This window comes from Pteropus medius, unplaced genomic scaffold (assembly GCF_902729225.1).
Source record: "Pteropus medius unplaced genomic scaffold, Ma_sr-lr_union100, whole genome shotgun sequence".
Lineage (NCBI taxonomy): Eukaryota > Metazoa > Chordata > Mammalia > Chiroptera > Pteropodidae > Pteropus > Pteropus medius.
Genome location: NW_024350319.1, coordinates 16,698,210 through 16,719,033, shown reverse-complemented (window position 1 = coordinate 16,719,033; position 20,824 = coordinate 16,698,210). Strand labels below are relative to the sequence as shown.

Sequence of the window (20,824 nt, the reverse complement as noted above, 5' to 3'; positions counted from 1 at the left end):
CAAAAGAATTGAAAGAATGGAATGAAGTAAATATTTGTACACTAGTGTTCATAGGGGTATTATTTAGAATAGCCAAAACATGAAAACAATCTAAATGTGCATCAACAGAGGAATTGATAAACAAAATGTGGTGTGTACATACAATGGAAAATTATTCAGCCTTAAAAAGGAATGAAATTCTGATATCTGCAACAACATTGATGTACCTTGAAACATTTTGCTAAGTTAAATAAACCAAACAAAAAAGGACAAATATTGTATGATTCCACATCTGAAGTACCAAGAATAAACAAATTTATAGACAGAAAATACAATAGAGGTTACTACTAGAAGCTGGATGATGTGAGAATGGAGAATTATTTTGGAAGAGTATAGAGTTTCTGTTTGGGGTGATGACAAAGTTCTGGAGATGGATGGTAATGCTGATTATATAACAATATGAATGTACTTAATGCAACTGAATTGTACATTTTAAGTGGTTAAAATGACCTATTTTGTATTGTATATTTCACCACAACTTTTTAATGGGGCTATGGCAAAGATATCTGATTACCTGCTTAAGGAACATAGAAATGGTTTTAAAACAGAGCAGAGGTTGATTTTAAATGAAAGAAATCATAGTTCATACTCAAATTTCAGTCTTCATGCTATACTTTCTGTTACCCACCCCACCCCCAAATAAACTCATTTCACAGTCATAAATGATTTTCTTAGATATCATTTAAGAAATAGGTATAAAATGAAAACACCTTACTTTGTTTTGTGTTCCTAAAAATATTAAAGAAATGTTCAATCAACATAATCATAAACAGCATAATATAGTAGTTGAGTACTCTGAGGAGTAGCTATATGACTTTGAGTGCATTATACATTGCCTCAGTTTCTTCACTATAAAATGGGGATAATAAAAGTATGTATTAGGTTTTCCAGAAAAACAGAACCAGTAGGAGAGATGGAGAACAAGAGAGATATAGAGATAGATTTTATATTATAATAATATATATCTATTTTTATAATATATTATACATAACATATATTTATGTATAATACATTATTACGTATAATATAGAGATTGATTGTGATGAAACGGCTCACACAATTATGAAGTCCTACAATCTAGAGAACCAGGAAAGCCAGTGGTGTAATTCAGTTAGGTCCAAAGGCCTCAGAACCAGGGCAGCCAATGGTTTAAAACCCATCTGGGGGTCAGAGAAGATGAGATTTCCCAAGCAGGCAGACAGAAAGCAAAAAGGAGCAAATTCTTCCTTCCTCTGACTTGTATTCTTTTTTTATTAAATTTATTGTGGTGACATTGATTAATATTATGTAGGTTTCAAGTGTACAATCCAATAAGACATCATATATATATTGCTTGTGTGTTCACCACTCAAAGTTAAATTTCCTTCCATCACCATATATTTGACCCCCTTTACCCCTATCCCCTCCCCTTCCCTCTAGTAGCCACCAATCTGCTGTCTGTGTCCATGAGTCTCTGTTGTCTGTCATGTTTATTGCTTTCAGTTTTATATCCCATATACAAGTGAAATAATATGTTCTTAACATTTTTGTCTGACTTATTTCACTTAGCATGATACTCTCAAGATCTATCCATGTTGTCACAAATGGCAGTACTTCATCTTTTCTCATGGCTGAGTAACATTCCATTGTACATACATATCACATCTTTTTTATCCAATCATCTTTTAAGGGACACTTCAGTTTCCATTTCTTGACCACTGTGTACAATGCTGCTATGAACATCAGGGTGCATATATCTTTGTGGATATTTTCAAATTTGTTGGGTAGATACCCAGAAGAAGTGTTGCTGGGTCATATAGTAATCCTATTCTTAATTTTTTGAGGAACCTTCATAATGTTTTCCATAGCTATTTTTTGTTCTATTCAGACTTTCAATGGTTGGAATGATGCCCACCCACATGAGATGAGAGGGGCAATTTACTGAGTTCACTAATCTCATTCAGAAACACCCTCGCAGACATACCCAGAAATATTTTTTAATCTGAGCACCCTCTGGCCAGTAAAAATTGACATAAAATTAACCATCGTACTATCTCACTTGATTGCTGAGTGGATTCAGTAAATTAACATGAGAAAGCACTCAAAACTGTGCCTGGCACAAAGTAATTGCATTAGTTACTGTTGACTTAAAGTCCATATCTGATTATTCCAGTATCTGCATGTCCTAAAGTTATTTTTATATTGTCTACTTTTTTCTTTTAGTTTCCAGTTATTCTTGTGCCTGGCATATATAACATTTTTTATTAAATGTCATACATCATATGTAAAAACTTTCAGAATCTTTTAATTATAATTCCTCTCTCCTGAGATAATTTTCTTTTGACAGGCAGTTGGATCTAATTGTGATTGAGATAGTTCAAGACTGGGCTTTGGGCCATTTGATGGCTGCTCTATTTCTAATTTTTCATTATTCCCCTAGGGTAGTGCTTGAGGTATCTCAAGAGAAAACCTATGGTGCAGGGACCCTATCCTCCTTTTTCAGTTCTGAACTGCAAAGTTTCTTCTCATTCTCCTCCCCACTCTTCCATGCTGTCAGTCTTGAAGACCGCCAAAAGCTCTAGGACACATTTTTGCTGCTCAGCAATTTTCCCCAGGAAAAAAAGTACTGGAGAAGGTCCCCTTTACTTTAGTACATTTCTTTCTTCCTAACTTATTATCTACCCCTGACTGTTTTGGACAATCGTTAATGCTGTCAAACATCTATTTGTTATATTTACCCAGACCTTATAGTTCTTAGCATCATGTTTAGTCTGATATGGGCAATTTCATCATAATTAGAAGCAGAAGTTTTCTTAGTTATAAAAAGGGAGAAAACTTCCTGTCCTTTATTCTATTTCTTAGTAGTTGCTATGTGGATTACAGTATTAAGCTCTAATTTATCACAATCTACTTAGAGCTAATACTGAATTATTTAAAATAAAATGTGAGAACCATGTAACAGTATACTTCCACTTAATCCCCTCATTCTTTGAGTTATTGTCATATGTAGTACATTTGCATACAGTATAAATCCAACAATATAGGATTCTAATTTTTGCTTTAAATGTTTCTATATTTGTTAAATTATAAGAATAAAATTAAAAATATTTTTTTTTTCTGTAGAGGTAAGTTACCATGTGATATCATTCCCTTTCACCTGAAGAATTTTTTTTTTGCTAATTCTTGTAGGTTTGCCGATGAGTAATTTTGATTTTTGTCTTTATTTCCCCTTTATTTTTGAAAGATATTTTCTCTAGATATAGAATTCTTGATCGCATTTTTTTTCAGCAGTTTGGATATATCAACCTAATGTCTCTAGCCTCTATTGTTTGTGGTGAAAAGTTAGCCATCATTCACATTGTTATTCCCCATATGTAATAGGTCATCATTCTCTTGCTTCATTCAAGATCACTTTTTCTTTGGCTTTTACCAATTTATCTATTAAATATCTAGGTATTTATTTTATATTTATCCTACTTGGGGTTTGTCAAGTTCAGGTCTAAAAGGCTCTCTATCATCACAATGCAACAATTTTCACCTATAATTTCTTGGTATATTCTCATACAGTAGTAGCATGAATATCCAAAACAAAACACTTATACACATAGAGATAAGTAACCGTAAGTCAAAAGTAAAATCTCTAAATTCACAAATTATACCATAAAAATATTTTCCTATTGGTGAAATAATTTAGCACATTAAACTAAAGATACAGCAACTTAATTTTAAAATTCTATCAAGTTTACCAAAAATATAATGGTTACCAGAGGCTGGTGGGGAGGAGGGAGGTAGATGGGGGGAAAAAAAAATTAAGTCATTTCTTCAATTTAAAAAATTTAAATAAATAAATAAATACCATTTATATATCCTTTAAAAAAAAGTTTACCTAAAATATACTTTCTATAGAGGCAGAGTTACTGTGAAGCTAATAAATTTAAGTTTCAGAGTTCTGTAGTGGCCTTCAAAATGTCTTCATATGAGCATTTATTTGTAAAGTTTGCAAAAGTACATTAATTTTTAGTTTTTTTTTCATAAAGAAGACCCTAAATTGCATGGACCTCAGGCCTCGCCAAACCTGCTCTTTACCTGGAATGAAAAATAAATGTAGTTCTTTCTGTGGGAAGCCAAAAGTTTTTGTTTGTTTGCTTGTTTGATGACTTTGCAATAAACAAAGAAAGAATGCTGCTATAGCACAGAAATGACTTGAGCAGTAGGAACGTGTTGTTGAGCAGCAGGCACTTTGGCAGACCTCGTTTTCCAGCCCAGAAGTATGAGTTTGGCCCTCCCACACAAGACCAACAGTTTTTTATAGTTTTAAAAATAAGTATAAGTTTGTCTATGGCCATGCCACCCTGAATAAGCCTGATCCTGTCTGGTCTTGGAAGCTAAGCAGGGTCAGGCCTGGTTAGTACTTGGATGGGAGACTACCTAAGAAGACCAGGTGCTGTAGGTGTAAAAACAAAAAACGAGGGATTGTAAGCTGACAAAGTCCTTGCAATCTGTGAGGTCAACCAAGGCTTGCCTCGCCTAAAAATAAATAAATAATAAAAAAATTTTAAGAAAATAAGTGTAAGCTAAGCCCTCAATGTATAGAGCTTTGCCCTATTAAAGCATAACTTTTTTTACCATGACTCACCTAGTAATTGACTATGATATTGGTATAATGACGTTGTCACCGAAGCCTGGGTACACAATTATGCAATCTGTGTGCTTTGAATACAGAGTTCTGGTATAAATCAAAACCAAATTAGAAAAATGGTACCTCTTAGAGTAGAGCAACTGATGGGAGATCTGAGTAATCATCTTGGCTGTACCTAGCAGTGGAATTTTAGGACAGCACACAAGTACAAGAATGATCTCAGTAACAATCCATTAAACATAATTCGATTTTACTAGGTAACTAGTTCAGGACAAATTTAGAGTTGAAATTTAAAAGTACTTCTCACTTCTTGAAGTAAATACTGGAAACTTAGTTTCATAAAAAGAACATTCTCCATGAAGGACTAAAGATCTTCCTGAACTATGAAAAAACAAATTTTTTATTTAAATGTTGTTGATATTACATTCAATTTTTCTCACTTGAACATTTTGAATTTATAAAAGAGGTTAAGCCTTTTAACTACCAAAATACAAATGCAAAGATACTATATAAAATATTCACAGTTAAAATATTTTTTACTTGTTTCCAAGTAAAATGAAATATATCACAAAGAAATATTGTATATTTTTCTTTCAAGTCTTCCTACAATGAAAAAAATTAAAAGCACTTTGTAACAAACTTAATTAGTAGACACCAAAAAGGTTTTGGTTTAATGATTGGAAGTGAGAAATTAATACAATCAGAATTTATTTAGTTTGGTTTCATAACTAAGTCTTCTGGCTAGTTAAACTTGCTGGTTTCAGGATTCAGGTATTAAAAAGATACTAATAAATTATTTTAGAATTTTTTTCAGAAATTTTTTTCTGAAATCTTTTTAGAAATCTATTTCACATTCTTCACTGCAACAAATAATATGCCTCTGTATTAGGTCCTAGAATTCTCTACTAGAGAAATTGTTGGGTCCTTAAAAGGCTCATCAGTTGTGACTAAACCTCCTAAATCATGATTTTTTTTGTTTGACCCAAATCCTGCTCTGCCAATAAAAGATACAGTCATTCTTTGGAAACAGTTACTTGTGTTGTAATAATAGGCCCACCCAAATAACTGTATGTCATGTTCCCCTGATAAAGAATAATCACACCAGAATCAACATGTGGTTTCTTTCCTGAGCACTTGCTTCTGTCCCAGAACCCAAGTTCAGGAAGTGAATCTGGCTCCTGATCACCCATCTAATGAAGAAATAAAATGCGAGCTTCTCTGCAAGGCTTACAAAGCCCTGGTGACCTGCCCTCTAACTACCTGTCAACCTTCTCTCCTTCCTTTCTCATTAAAGTCAATACATTCCAGCTATACCTAACTCATCCCCAACTCATCTGATGTTCTTTGAATGTACTATACTTTTTCAATCCTCTGGAAAGCTCTCCTTCCTTGTTATCTTGGCCAACTCCCACTCATTCTTCCAGTTAGCTTCTCGGGAAACTTTTCCTAACTTTTCCCACAAAGGAATGCATGCTACTTCTTTAAGTCACATTCTGTATTCTGCACTTACTTCAATGTATTGTTATTGCTCTTCATGTGTTTGTCTCCTTTTGATTAAACTGTGACCTCTCTGAAGACAGAGTGTATATTTCAATGTTTGTTGTTGTTTGTTTTTTTTTTAATTTTTTTTTATTTATGCCTACAGCACCTGGTCTTCCTAGGTGGTCTCCAATCCAAGTACTAACCAGGCCCGATCCTGCTTAGCTTCCAAGATCAGACATCGGGCTTGTTCAGGGTGGCATGGCCGTAGACCATAGACTGTGGCTCCACCGGGGCACAAATCCAGGACTTTCTGCATGTAAAGCAGATGCGCCAACCGCTACACTATGGAACCACATCCTAGATTTCAATGTTTATATTCTCAGAATAGCATGATGCATGATGCAAATACATGCACTAGTCATTCATGTCTTCATATTTTATTATGTATTGTGCACTAGACACTGTGCTCTTGAGTTGACAATTCAAATTGAGCAAAAAAGCCAAGGTCCCTGTTCTCCATGAGCTTACTATCTGGGAGAGAAACTGATGTTATTCAAGTGATAATACTCACAAATATATGATTACAAGTTGAAATAAGTGCTCTGAAAGAAACACACACACATGCACAAACCTCTGACCTAGGCTGGAGCATGGAGGAGGAAGACTGGCTAAAGATCACTTCTTTAGGGAAGTACTGTTTACTTGCCATCTGAAGGATGAGTAATTAGTGATGAGGTTGAAGAGAAGATAATGGGCCAGAATATAAGGGATCTTTGAAAGGCCATAATAAAGATTTAGTTCTTTATTCTCAGAGCATAAATTAGGCATCAAAGGGATATAAGAAGTTGACTGACATTATCAGACTTGTAATTTGCAAAGATGCTCAGGCTGCAATTTAAAGACTGAAGAGACAAATATTTGTTGACTGAATTAACAAATTAAGTGAACTAACACAATTAGCTAATTTTTTTATTAAAGTGCAGTTCGCATGTAATATATTAGTTTCAGGTGTACAACATAATGCTTCTTTCTACATTTATATACTTTACAATCTGATCACCATGATAGGTCAAGTAACCATCTATCACCATACAAATGATTACAGTGTTGACTATATTCCCTGTGCTCTGCATTACATCCCTGTGACTTATTTATTTTATAGCTGGAAATTTGTACCTCTTATTCCCCTTCACCCTTTTCACCCATTCCCCCATTTCCCTCTCCTCTGACAACCATCAATTTATTCTCTGTATCTAGAAGTTTGTTTCTGTTTTGTTTTGTTTATTTTGTTTTCTTAGATTCCACATGTAAGGGAAATTATACAGTATTTGTCTTTAACTTATTTCACTTAGCATAATACTCTCTAGCTACATCTATGTTGTCACAAATGGCAAGATTTCATTCTTTTTGTTACTGAACAATATTGTGTATGTGTGCGTCACATCTTCTTTATCCATTCATTTATTGATGGACACCTAGGTTATTTCCATATCTTGGCTATTGTACATAATGCTGCAGTGAATATAGAGGTGTATCTTTTTTACATTAAGTGTTTTTGTTTGCTTTAGATAAATGTCCAGAAGTCAAATTGCTGTGTCATAATGATAGTTTTATTTTTAACTTTTTGAGGAAACTCCATACTGTTTTCCATAGAAGCTGCACCAATTTACAATCCCACCAATAGTAAACAAGGGTTCCCTTTTCTCCACATCCTCACTAACACTTACTTGTTGACATTTTGATAATAGTCATTCTAATAGGTATGAGATGATGTCTCATTGTGGTTTTAATTTGCATTTCCTTGATATTGGTAATGTTAAACATCTTTTCATATATCCGTTACTCATCTTTCCTTGGAAAAATGTCTATTCAGGTCCTCTGCCCATTTTTTAATAGGATTGTTTGAGTTCGAATTGTATGAGTTCTTTATATACTTGGATATTAACACCTTATTGGATATGTCATTTACAAATATCTTCTCCTGTTCAGTAAGTTGTCTTTTCAGTTTGTCGATGGTTTCCTTCTCTGTGCAAAAGCTTTTTAGTTTGACATAGTCCAGTTTGTTAATTTTTTTTCTTTTATTGCCCTGGAAGACATATACAAAAATATATATATTGCTAAGACCATATTGAAGAGTTTACTGCCTTTGCTTTCTTCGAGGAGATTTATGGTTTCAGATCTTACATTTAAGTCTTTAATCTTTTTTGAGTTTATTTTTGTATATGATGAAAGAAAGTGGTCCAGATTCGCATTTTTACCTGTATCTATTCAGTTGTCTCAACACCATTTATTAAAAACACTGTCATTTCCTCATTCTTGCTTCCCTTGTCATAGATTAATTGACCATATAAGGGTGGGCTTATTTCTAGGCTTTCTATTCTTTTCCATTATTCTATGTGTCTGGTTTTGTGCCAGTATCATCCTGTTTTGATTACTATAGTTTGGTAATATAGTTTAAAATTAGGGTGCTAATTCTTGAGTATTCATATTATGTTAACCCCATCTAATTGGAATTTGAATGTTAACATCTTCTAGTACAGCACTGTCCAATAGAAGTATAACATGAGCCACAGACGTAATTTTAAATTTTCTAACAGCTGCATATTAAAAGTTAAAAAAAGAAATTAATTTTATTAATGCATTATACATAACTAATATATCCAAAATACTATCACTTCAACGTGTGATCAAAATTAAAAACGTTATTAATGAGAATTTTACTTTTTTGTCCTAAGTGATTGAAATCCAGTGTGTATTTTACACGTATAGCATATCCCAATTTGGATAACCAATTTCAAGTGTTCAATAGTCCCTGTGGCTAGTGGCTACCTTATTGGACAGTGTAGTTGTAATGCCTTCACTCAGGGGTTCCCAAATCTGACTACAGTAGTCATTGGAAGTATACACAAAGACACTTATTAAAAATATTTCCCAGCAGCTCTCTCTATTTTGATTAAATACCTCTAGGGAGAGGCCCAGAAATCTGTTTTGATCGAGTACACCAGGTGATGCTGACGCAACAGTCTACAGACAAGCATATGAGAATTACTGCCTTGCCTCAAAATTGTGCATATAATAAAACCTTTGTGAATATAATGAAACCTCTCACATCCTGGGAATATATGAGCAATGTCATGGGAAGCTTAGTAGGGAGGATATTTGGGACACCTTTCGAATCATTTCCAAAATTTATTACTATCACTATTTTCTAAAAGTTTAGTCTGGAGAATCTAGTTCCTGAAAAGATAGCAAACTAACACTATTACCTCCTGGAGTCCCTAAGTCTCATCTTGAAGATATTATGTAAGTGAGAGGATGGTGATTGATCTGGGAGCCTAACCCAGAAACTGAGAAACCTATAGGAAAATGAAAGGGAGTTGGGTCCCATTGTGGTTGGGAAAGGGAAGCCTGTAGTCATAGATGGACATGATGGAGGTAAGGGATAGAATGGAGGGATAACATCTCTGATTATGCCTTTTCTGCCCACATTACCTTGGGTGTATCGCAGCCCATCCCAACTCACGGTAGGCATAAGAACAGCAGGGAAGCCCAGCACCTGTCCAAGGAGGAAGAGTAACATCAATAAAAATGATAAGTATGCATACAAGTTGGCTTAGAACAGTTCTTATCTTCTCTTTCCTCCATCCTGAGGTCTAGGTGATACCAGAGCGGACAGTAGCTCTTGGAAAAGGGATGGCAAATGCAGGGGTAACCTGAGGGGCATGTTCTAATCATGGAAGGGCAGTTTGGGACTAGTAGAGCCCAGACTGTAATACCAAGGCTCATCCATTCTCCTCTTTACCCACCATTCCCCACCCCCAAAATATCACTCAGGCTTTTGATCCTCCCTTTCAAGTATGAATTATAGCTGAAGCTGTTGATATTTCTAAGGAAATGTGAGATCACAAGAGGAAATATTATAGCATCTGAGCAGTATAATTCCATAAAATAAATTTTTTAGAAAACTAGACAATTTGTACTAGAGGAGCAGAATTAATGAACAAAAAATGTGAGAAATTTTATTTTATTATTTTATTTTTTTTAAATGCCTACAGCACCTGGTATTCCTAGGTGGTCTTCCATTCAAGTACTAACCAGGCCCGATCCTGCTTAGCTTCCGAGATCGGATGAAATCGGGCACGTTCAGAGTGGCATGGCCGTAGATAAGAAATTTTAAATGAGTGAAAGAAATACCTCCAAAGACATAAGGGAGAATATTATGAAGCAATAATAAGCTGGAATACTGGTTATGAAAAATATAGCAACTAAAATAAATTTAGTAGATGGATTGACCATCGAATAACAAATCAGTAAGGTAGGAATTAGGGAACTCTCCCAGAAAGTATCTAGAAGCAATAAAGAGACAGGAAACACCAAATTAAAGGATATGAAGAGAACCCTGATAACAAATCTGATGACATTACAAGAAAAGTTATAGAAAAATATCCTCATAAGTATATATGAAAACTCCTAAACAAAATAATAGCTAATTGAATATAAATATACACATATATATACAAATATATACGTGTATATTAAAATAAATGAATTTAGTAAGGCTTCAGGATACAAAGTCAATATACAAATATCAATTGTATTTCTATATGGTAGTAATGACCAAATCCAAAAGTGAAATTAAATAATTCTTTTCAAAATCACATCAAAAAAGATAAAATACTTACATATACATCTAGAAAAGACATGCAAAAACTAGTACACTGCAAACTACAAAGCATTGTTAAATGAAAATAAAGACAATCTAAATAAATGTGTGGCATTCCCTTTTCATTGGTTTAAGACACACTATTGTTAAGATGCCAATTATCTCCAAATCCATCTATGTATTTCACACAATCTCTGTCGAAATCCCAGCAAGCTCTTTTGTAGAAACTGATAAACTGATCTTAAAATTTATATGAATATGCAAAGGATCTAGAATAGCCAACCCACTTTTGAAAAAGAAGAGCAAAGTAGGAGGATGTAATTACCCAATTTGAAAATTTACTGTTATGTTATGGTAATCAATTATGTTATGGTAACCAATATGGTATTGGTGTAAAGATAGACATATAGGTCAATGAAACAGAATAGGAAGTCCAGATATAAATCTTTATATTTGTGGTCACTTAATTTTCGACAAGATGTTAAGGTAATTCAAGGAGGAAGGATAGTCTTTTCAACAAATGGTGCTCGGACAATAAAACATCCATATGCAAAAAAGAATTCAAACCATTACTTTGCACTATATGTATAAATCTAAATGTTGGAGCTAAAACTATAAAACTTCTACAAAATATAGAAGACAATTTTGAGGACCTTGGGCTAGGTAAAAATATACAAACAGCAAAAATATTAAGGAGAGGGTTGTTACACATGACAAGCATGTGCCAAGAACTGGGGAATGCGAATATCTTAATTTTGTCTTTCACAATCTGAAAGAGAAAACACTGAGCTATTACCAGCATAATTTTCAAAATTACTGGTAGAATAAGGAAATTATATTTACATTTGTAGAATACTTTACTGTTTACAGAGCTCTTGCACACACATTTTCTCACTTAATTTTCAAAATAGCCCTATGAAATAGGTATAACTATCTCTATTTTACAGATGAAGAAATTAACTGAGACAGTGTGGTCCCCCAGCTCATGGCAAAGGAGATTTAAACTCAGTGCTTTTTCCGTTGATGTAAGAGAACACTGCCCAGAGCAAACTGCTCTTCTCCAATTACTTTGCAACTGTGTTTACACTAAGCAATCCTACCTCCCTTACTTTGCCGATCTAATCAGATTCTTTTTCCCCAGACATTTGGAATAGGACAATAGTGAGTCTCCGTGACTATATGCGTTGATACCTGGGAGTTGTGGAGTGGCTGTATTTTTTTAATAAGGTACTTGGAGAAGAGAGAAAACTGGCCTTCAAAAAAAGAAGAATTAGGCCAATTAAGTGACGAAAGGCCATGTGGTCACAGAGGCAAACACACATTTACACTGTGGTAGCCATGGAGATGTGTCACCCAGATCCCCTTTCAAAGAAGGACTTGCTACCCAGCCACAAGGAGTGCCGGTCAGCAGTCTCCAGCTGTCAGCTATAGCTTCAGAGAGGCCTCTTTCCCAAGACCATACCCTTTCTGGGGCAGCCTGAATCTGGTGACTGAGTGAGGCCAGATATAAAGTAAGAGGCAGTTCTGTCTGATGTGGTACATTGTAAAGGAAAATGCCTTCTTCAGAGCTAATCATCAGGTTGTCTGATGCTCTGTGAGACCTGCATCACAATTTAAATTCTCTCTGGCCAATCCTGCTTTCTTCCCTTTCTTTTCACAGGAATTGATCTCAAATAACTCCTATTGGCATCTATTTCTGAATAACCAAAACTGCAACACATCATAAAACATATCCATACAAAATAAAATTCAGACTGTCATGCTTTCTGGTTACTTGTTCTTGCCTCTTGTGTGGACACAGCTGCACTTCCACTTCCTGGCTTTCATCTTAAGCTGGTTTAAGTGCAAACAAAGGGCTTTGACCAGAACATTAATTATCTGTTTCAATACTGCCAATAATAGCCATGTAATCTTGGGCAAATCTTTCTATTTCTTTGGGTTTTTGTTTTCTTATCTGTCTTTCAAGGGGTCAGGAAAGACCCTTCTAATCCTTACTCTATAGTCAACCAGACAGTTGACTACACACAGTGCCGCTGAGCCACCAAAATGGTTTTAACCATTCTTAATATATACTTGCTCACTGTATTTCAGTCTCTTTCCTAGAAAGCATTCCCAGATTTCTAACTGTTAAACTGAACCCAATTATGATTTTGGCAAAGGACCAGGCCCAAAATAGTTAGGAGAGCTGCACCATGATGCCCAGTGCAGGGACGGGAGACAGAGAGGATAGGGTGCAGTAAGATGTTTCAATCCTATACTGAAGGAGCTGGGCTGTATCTCTACTCCACTGAAGTGGAAAAGGGAAGGAAAAGAGCTTGAGAAACTGAATAGGAATTCAGTGACAGCCCTATGTAAATTCCCTTTCTCTGTCCCTGCCCTGTCTCTGCTGTTATAGCCAATACTCTGGCTCTGTACCCCAATAACCCAAAGTTCCCTCCTTTAGGACTACTCAAGCCTCACTTTTCCTTTGAAACTGCCATTCAATGATACCACCATAATCGCTGATGTTCCCATTAAAACTTCAGTTCCATGGTGTTGCTTATATAACTTAGGTAATTAGCTGTGATGCTGTCAAGGATCCTTACTGGTTTAATAATTGTCCTTTCCAGTGCCTGCGGAAAAAAAAAAATACAGATTATAAGAAGACCAAATAGGGGAAATATGACAAAAGTTCCAAATGTGCAGCCTTTGTGTTTCCGATCAGTAGTTTCAGAACTTTCTCTGTGATGTTAAATGGAAATCTAGATGATTTTATTCTCTTGAGGATCAATACTCCCTCTCATTGCTCCTATCTCCCAAATTTTGTCTTTAGCAAAGCCACACAGATTATGTCATCTAACCTCTTTTCCTAGTGTAAACTTGTAATCTAGCCTGAAAATCCAGGCAGACTCTCTTTGACTCCATGGGTAGCTGGTACCCCTAAGTATCTCCAAAAGAGACTAGCTATATGATTTCTCTGGACGCTTCTTCCTCACAACCCAATAGATTTTACTAAACTCTTTCAACTTCTATACTTCCTCCAGCACTACTTAATCGGTGGTGCTCCAACTAAGGTTTTAAAATTACCATTCTTCCTTACTCTGCTCAATCATTCAAAATTCCCATTCCCTGAACAATGTGTGAATGAATGATAACAGCTAAATGCCCTGCAAATTATAACAGCGGGTAGTAAACAAAGCAGCCCATAGCTAAGATGCTATTTCTTTGGAGCCTTCTTGCTTAGCGAGAAAACTATGTATCTCACAGACATGATACGTAGATTAGATGAACACCTAATGCTCGGTATGTAATAATAATAATTTTAAAAAGTAATTGAAACATACAAGAGTGGTTTTAGTTTTTTTTTGTATTCTTCCGTGTATTTTTTTAAATCTAGTCCTGAGAATTGAACTTTTGGCCCAGTCTTTAAATAGGGAAAATAAATTATACACACACACAAACATACTTATTTTCTCTTAGAATCCTATAGGGTGCTGGGAATGGGGAACTGGCTGATGTGGGCTCTTACTGACAAAGAACTGAAAGAATAAAAACGAATGTCTTCTTTCCTACCTAAAACCCATCGGGATTCCCAGAAATAATAGCCACCATATATTGATTTTGTTTGTCACTGCTAGCTTATTTTCATGCACGAATCGATTGGATCTTCACAATAACACTAAGAGATTTGTAACATCATCCATCGTCTGAAGCTTGGAGAGGCGTAATGTTAGGTGTTTCCTCCACTGTCGCACAAGATTAGATTTAATCTTTAATACAGATTAGGGTGTACCTTCCCAGTCCAAGACTATAGGTTTAGCGTCCCTCTTTGCCCGAGCCCTCCAGTTTCTTTAACAGAGGAATATAGTCACGCGCAGAGGGTGGGGCGGGAGGCGGCCTCCCCAGGGGAGGGGTTTGGAGAAGCCCCACCTCTAAGGCGGGACCATGATGGGCGTGTCCTAACGCCAATTCTCTCAGAGCCTCTGAGCCGCAGAGCCGTAAAGAATTCTACGAGTCGTGAAGGGGCGAGGAGCGAAAGCGTTGCTTTACGGCGACTTGGAGGAACACGCCAATCCGGCGTTCAGTGCTGGAGACTTCCCGATCATACACGTGGCCCTCTGCCCAGGATCTGGCCGATAATTCTTACCTGTTGGTGTGGACCAGCCACATTGAAGGATACAGTGGCAGCGGAGGCCAAGGGTCGTGAGCTGATGGATTTTGCTGCTGAGAAAGAAGGGATGTCGAGAGACGGTCTCCAAGTTGGAGCTGCGGGGTTGCGGCTGAGTCTCCAGTCGGGTAGGGAGGGAGTCGGGGGCATAGCAAGGACGGAGGAGGCCGGCGGTGGAGAGATGGATTATGGACCGACAGGAATGGAGACAGTAGGGGATAGACAAGAAGAAAATGGACAAAAGGCAGACGAAATGCGAGTGGATCTAACGGTCGTGAAGCAAGAAGTTGTGGACTGGTCGGAAATGGAAGAAGGTATGCGGAATGGCCAGTGGGTAAAGCAGGAGGTAGAGGATAAGCCTGAGGTGAAGGAAGAGAAACCAGTCATATTAGAGGTGAAGCAGGAGATGGATAGTGGTTTGGTGGTGAAAGAAGAGAAAGTGGAAGAACCAGAAGTAAAGGAAGAGAAAGTGAAAGTAAAGGAAGAGGTGATGGACTGGCTAGAGGTGAAGGAAGAGAAGAAAGATAACTTGGAGATAAAACAGGAGGAGACGTTTGTTGGTCAGAACATAAAAGAGGAGGAAGTAATGGATGAAATATGTGTAAAAGAAGAAAAGTATTTCCCGAAAAAAGAAATGATGGATGATACAAAAATGAAAGAAGAGTCTCAGATGAATTCCCCAGTGGGCTCCAAGCGTAAACTGGCCATGTCAAGGTAGGATAGTGAAAAATCCACTGGGGAATAAAGCTGTGGAGTCCTCTGTTGTCTAGATTGAAGGAAACTATACTACTAACAGGGTGTAGAATGATGAAAAATAAATGCAAATTTGGGGCCCTGAGGCCTGAGTGGTGGGAGTAGGGGAGTGGGAAATTGGAAAGGAGGGTTTTGTCAGATAACAACAAATTCAGTGAAAATATGTGAGGTTACTGGTGTCCAGTGGGCAAGTTAGGAGGTGAAAATTCTGGGAACCAGAAAACCTTTGGACCAGATTCTGGTTTGACTTAATATGCCCTTGACTCAGTATTTGTTTGAAAGAGGATGGAGATGAGGAAAAGTAATAAAACTAACAATGACAAAGTGGATTAAGTTAGCAGAGATGCACTTGAACTCACCCAATTGTCTGGTTTCTCTGTGGGTACTATGAATATGTATTACTTTTGATTTACTCTCCCAATAGTGACAGCACAGAAAATAAAAGAGTGGTCAGATTCTTGGGACTATTACTATCTAGAACACAACAGGCAAAATAGTGTGGTTGTCAGTATCCCAAGGTCCTAGAAAAGCAGTTGAAGACAGATGATGGGTAATAGCATTTCTTGATTATTTTGATGCCCATTCTATGTTGTGTTTGGGTTGTGAAAAAAAAAGATGTAACTGCTACTCTCTAAATTCAACTGGGTCTTATATTCTTTCGTTGGTGTGCCTTTAAGATAGCTAAAAGTAGCTCATGGATTGGACTTCTGCGTATATGTACATACTCACATAATCATTAATAGATTGCCAGGAATTTCATGTTAAAATATTAAATAATCTTATTCTCTGATTATAGAAGAAAACAGTGAAAAGTGACATGATTTTTTTTAATACATTTTTTATTACATATCACTAACAACATTTTAAATGTTGTCATTTGAAGATGGTTTCCTAGAAGAAAATTTTCTAACGATGTTTTACAGCTATCAAGTGTTTTATCAGAGTTCCTTGCATATACTGTATTCGCTATGACTTCGTCTAATTTAATTGTGATGAGTAATTGACTCAAAAGTTTTTATAAACAAATAAGTAGAATTAATATTTGATAATTTATTTAGTTTCATGTGGGCTTTTGTAGGTGTGAAACTTGTGGTACAGAAGAAGCAAAGTACCGATGTCCCCGTTGTATGCGATATTCCTGCAGGTATGTGTGTGTGTGTGTGTGTATAATTTCCTACCTTATTACCTCTATCTATCTGTACTGTTGTTACCTCAAAGTATAAAAGAACTTCCTCTTTGTCTCTTCAGTTTGCCCTGTGTAAAGAAACACAAAGCAGAACTGACATGTAATGGAGTTCGAGATAAAACTGCATATGTTTCAGTACAACAGTTTACTGAAATGAATCTCTTAAGTGGTAAGCCATCTTATGCATAGCAGATTGATGCTTCCTGGCCATTGGCATATGCCATTTGTTTATTTTTCTATTTCTAAATTTTTAGATTATCGATTTTTGGAAGACGTTGCAAGAACAGCAGACCATATTTCCAGAGATACTTTACTGAAAAGACCATTAAGCAATAAACATGTAAGTATTTCCTCTAAGCCCTTTTGGTTAGAATTTTTTCTAATTGATTAGACTCGTTTTTATTCAACAAATGTGTTAACTGGTTACTGTGGTCTGGGACTATTCCAGTCATTAGGGATATAGCAGTGACCAAAACAAAGTCCTTCCCCTCTTGGAGCTTGTAGGGTGAGAGACAGATGAGCAGAGCACATATAATTTCAGATAGAGTTAAGTGCATGTGGAAAATAAAGCACAAGAGATTAAAGAAAATGAGAATGATGTTTGTTTGGAGGTTGTGAGTGTACCATTTTTGAAACAGTGGTCAGGAGAGGCTTGAGAGATGATATTTAAGCAGCCATCTGAATGATGAGAAAGAGGCAGTCATGTGAACATTTGGAAGAGGACTATACAGAAACAAAGACTCTGAGTCAGGAACTAGATTGGTGTGTTTCAGGAATTAAAAGGGCAAGGTGACTGAAGCATAGTTGAGTGAGGAGAATGTCAAATATGAGGTTAGAGAAACTAGTGAAGGCTCTCATTTATTCTGAGTAATCCATGGGAGGGTTTTGAGCATGTTTCCTTTTTGAAAGATCATTCTCGTTGCTGTCAGGAAAATGGACTAAGTGGAAGATTGGAAGCAAGGAGACTAGTTACAAAGCTATTGCTGTGGTTCAGATGAAACATGGTGGCTTGGATAATGCCATTGGAATTATTAAGAAGTAATTAGATTCTGGTTTTGAAGGAAGAGCTAACAGGACTTGCTGTTTCAATACACTAAATTTTCATACTCTTTTCATCCTTTTTTCATTCGTTGAACACTTCAAAATTAAAGCTTACATATTTGAAATATTTTGCAATTGCTGTTATTCCAGAAATTTTATTATTGTTATTAGGTCATGTCATGGAATTATGTTCATTTTTCAGAGACTATTTTAGTATCGAAGTTGCAGAATTTTAATACCCTTTAAACCTATCGTATTGGTACAGACATGATGTTACACATATCTGAAAGAACGATTATCATCAACTCTTTTTCACAAGCTTAATTAGGTATATAAAATTTCTACTTAAAAGAAATATTACTTAATTTTTTATTGTGAAGTACGACATGCACATTAAAGGATAAAAGAAATAACCATTTAATGAATACTTATAAAGTGAACATCCATGTAACTACCACCCAAGTCTAAAATTAGAACATTTGCCAGTTTCTCAAAAGTTTCCTGCAACCTCTTTATGCCCTTCCCCAATCCATTCTTGTTTCTGAACAGTTTTCTAGTTTAGGACCACACCACAATTTGTTTATCCAGTCTATTCTTCATGAGCTTTGGATTTTCTGTAATAACAAAAGAATTTAGAAACAGTGCTACCATGAACAATTTTTTTATGAATTGCGATTTGCATGTGCACATGTTTTTCCAGGGTTTATTCCACCTGGGAGTAGAATTGCTTTGTTGTGGGGTGTGCATATTTTCAGTGTGACTAGATGCTTCCAAACATTTTCCAAAGTGGTTATACCAACTCCCAATGGTGTATAAGTGAACCTATTGTCACATCCTATATAATATTTGATTTGTCCAGAGTTTTAAAATTTTTGTCAGTTGATGGCTGTGTAATTTTATTATGGCTTTTAATTTGCAGTTCTCTGATTCCTAATGAGATTGAGCACCTTTCAAATATTTTATTGGCCATTTGAATTTTCTCTTTGGTAGAATACCTAGTCACATCTTTTGCTTATCTTTTCATTGGTGAAATTTCTCTTACTGGTTTGTAGGAATTTTTTTAATTTTTTGGACACCAGTTGATAGTTCTATATGTGATGAATACCTTCTTCCATTCTGTGGCTTGTTTTTTACTCTCTGTGGTATCTTTTGCTGAACAGATTGTTCTTAATTTTAATGTCAACTTTATTTTATGTTTCCTGAGTAGTTAGTTAGTAGTTTTATGTGTTTATAAAGAAATCCGTCCCTACCTTGAAGTTATAAAGCTATTCTCCCATAGTTATTTTCTAAAAGCTTTATAGTGTTGCATCTCACATTTAGTCTAAATTACCTGGAATTAATTTTTGTGTATCATGTGGAGGTCCTATTAAATTTTTTGCATGGATAATCTACTTTTCCTAGCACCATTTTTTGAAAAGTTCATCTTTTCACTGTTGCTCTGCAGGACCACCTTTGTCATATAATCAAGCATCCATATGTGCTTGGGTCAGTTTCTGGCCTCTGTTCCATTCTGATGGTCTACTTGTCTATCCACACCAATACTACACTTTCTGAATTCTTGTAGTTTTTTTACTGAAATTTGCTGTCTGATAGAGTAAGTCTTCCCACTTTGTTCATTTTCTAGAGTATTCCTATACTCTATTTCCTAGAGTATAATAGAGTGTAATTTTATACAAGTAGGAAGAATCAGTCCATTCTCTCCCCACCTGGGAGTTTGGATTGGGTTGCATTTATTATATAGAATAACTTAAGTGATTGGGTTTCTTTATAGCATTGAATCTTTAAATCTTTGGTTGTGTTGTATCTCTACATTTATTTGAGGCTTCTTTAATATCTCTCTATAATTTTCTCAGTAGAGGTCGTGCACATTTTTTGTTAGATTTATTTTTGGACACTTTCTTTCTTTTTTTTTTAACAGCATTTTCTTTTTAATTTTTTATTGTCTCTTTGCTGGTATTTAGGAATGAGGGTTTTTTTGTTGTTTATTTTATAGTGAGCAACCATATTAAAATCTATCCCAGTACCTTATCTATAGAGTCTTTAGATTTTCTCTGTAAACAATCACAATTTGTTTCTATTGTTCTTTTAATCATTCCCCCCCCCCTTATTGGAATAGTTAGGACTTCCAATTCAATGCTGAAATACTAGTGATTGATAGTAGATATTAATATTATAAGTCCCAAGTCCACCCCTAGGTTTGATGATTTTGCTAAAAGGATCCACAGGACTCAACATAGAGTTGTACTCATGGCTATAATTTATTAGAGTGAAAAAGGGTACAGAGCAAAATTATCAAAAAGGAAAAGCATGAGAGAAAAGTCTAGAGGAATTCAGCTGTAGGTTTCTAATAGTCCTCTTCCATCGGAGTCACATAGTACACAGTTAATTCCTCTGGCAATGAGTTGTGATGACATGTGTTAAGTACTGTCTACCAGTGAAGCCCATTAGCCACTACCCAAGGTTTTTATTGGGAGCTCTTCATAGAAGTACCCTCTGCCTAGCATGTGCCAAATCCTAGACTTCCAGAAGGAAATCAGATAAAGCCACGTTCTTTATACAAACAATTTAGGTACAGTGAACCACTCTCATCATTTTAGGAAAAGTTTTATGTCAATGTAGGGAACCATTTACCAAATTCCCAGACACCAGCTAAGGGTCAGTCCTGTAAAAAGAACCTTCTGAGGATAACGGCCTCAGGCCTATATTAACTCTGCTGTACATCTTTATTTTGTAACTCCTGATCATTGAGGAAAAACTTTCAAGATTTCACCACAATATTTGCTCTTAAATTTTTTGTAGATATAATTTGTTATCTAGATTAAGGAAATTCTATTTCTGCTTTGCTAACAGATTTTATTATGAATGGTTGTTATATTTTATCAGAATGCTATTTCT

At 35.7% G+C, this 20,824-nt stretch overlaps 1 protein-coding gene, 1 long non-coding RNA gene and 3 pseudogenes across 3 annotated transcripts in view; 2 read left to right on the top strand and 3 right to left on the bottom strand.

Annotated features, from left to right (window-relative positions):
* LOC120583297 (uncharacterized) overlaps window positions 1-14,762 on the bottom strand; it is a 52,252-nt gene extending 37,490 nt beyond the window's left edge. Inside the window, exons 1-3 of the long non-coding RNA XR_005647760.1 lie at window positions 14,575-14,762; window positions 13,388-13,414; window positions 9,632-9,695 (exon numbers count right to left, since the gene is read on the bottom strand). This is a non-coding gene — a long non-coding RNA (uncharacterized LOC120583297). The remainder of the gene's footprint in view (window positions 1-9,631; window positions 9,696-13,387; window positions 13,415-14,574) is intronic.
* Window positions 4,353-4,471, top strand: LOC120583459 (uncharacterized; annotated as a pseudogene).
* Window positions 6,294-6,409, bottom strand: LOC120583509 (uncharacterized; annotated as a pseudogene).
* On the bottom strand, window positions 10,186-10,304 carry LOC120583551 (uncharacterized; annotated as a pseudogene).
* An 18-nt stretch (window positions 14,763-14,780) lies between the features above and the next one.
* ZNHIT6 (zinc finger HIT-type containing 6) overlaps window positions 14,781-20,824 on the top strand; it is a 56,788-nt gene continuing 50,744 nt past the window's right edge. For both annotated transcript variants that reach the window (XM_039838732.1, XM_039838731.1), the window contains exons 1-4: window positions 14,781-15,663; window positions 16,781-16,846; window positions 16,951-17,057; window positions 17,143-17,228. In XM_039838732.1, the coding sequence (XP_039694666.1) occupies window positions 14,993-15,663; window positions 16,781-16,846; window positions 16,951-17,057; window positions 17,143-17,228 (930 nt within the window). In that variant the 5' untranslated portion in view covers window positions 14,781-14,992. The remainder of the gene's footprint in view (window positions 15,664-16,780; window positions 16,847-16,950; window positions 17,058-17,142; window positions 17,229-20,824) is intronic.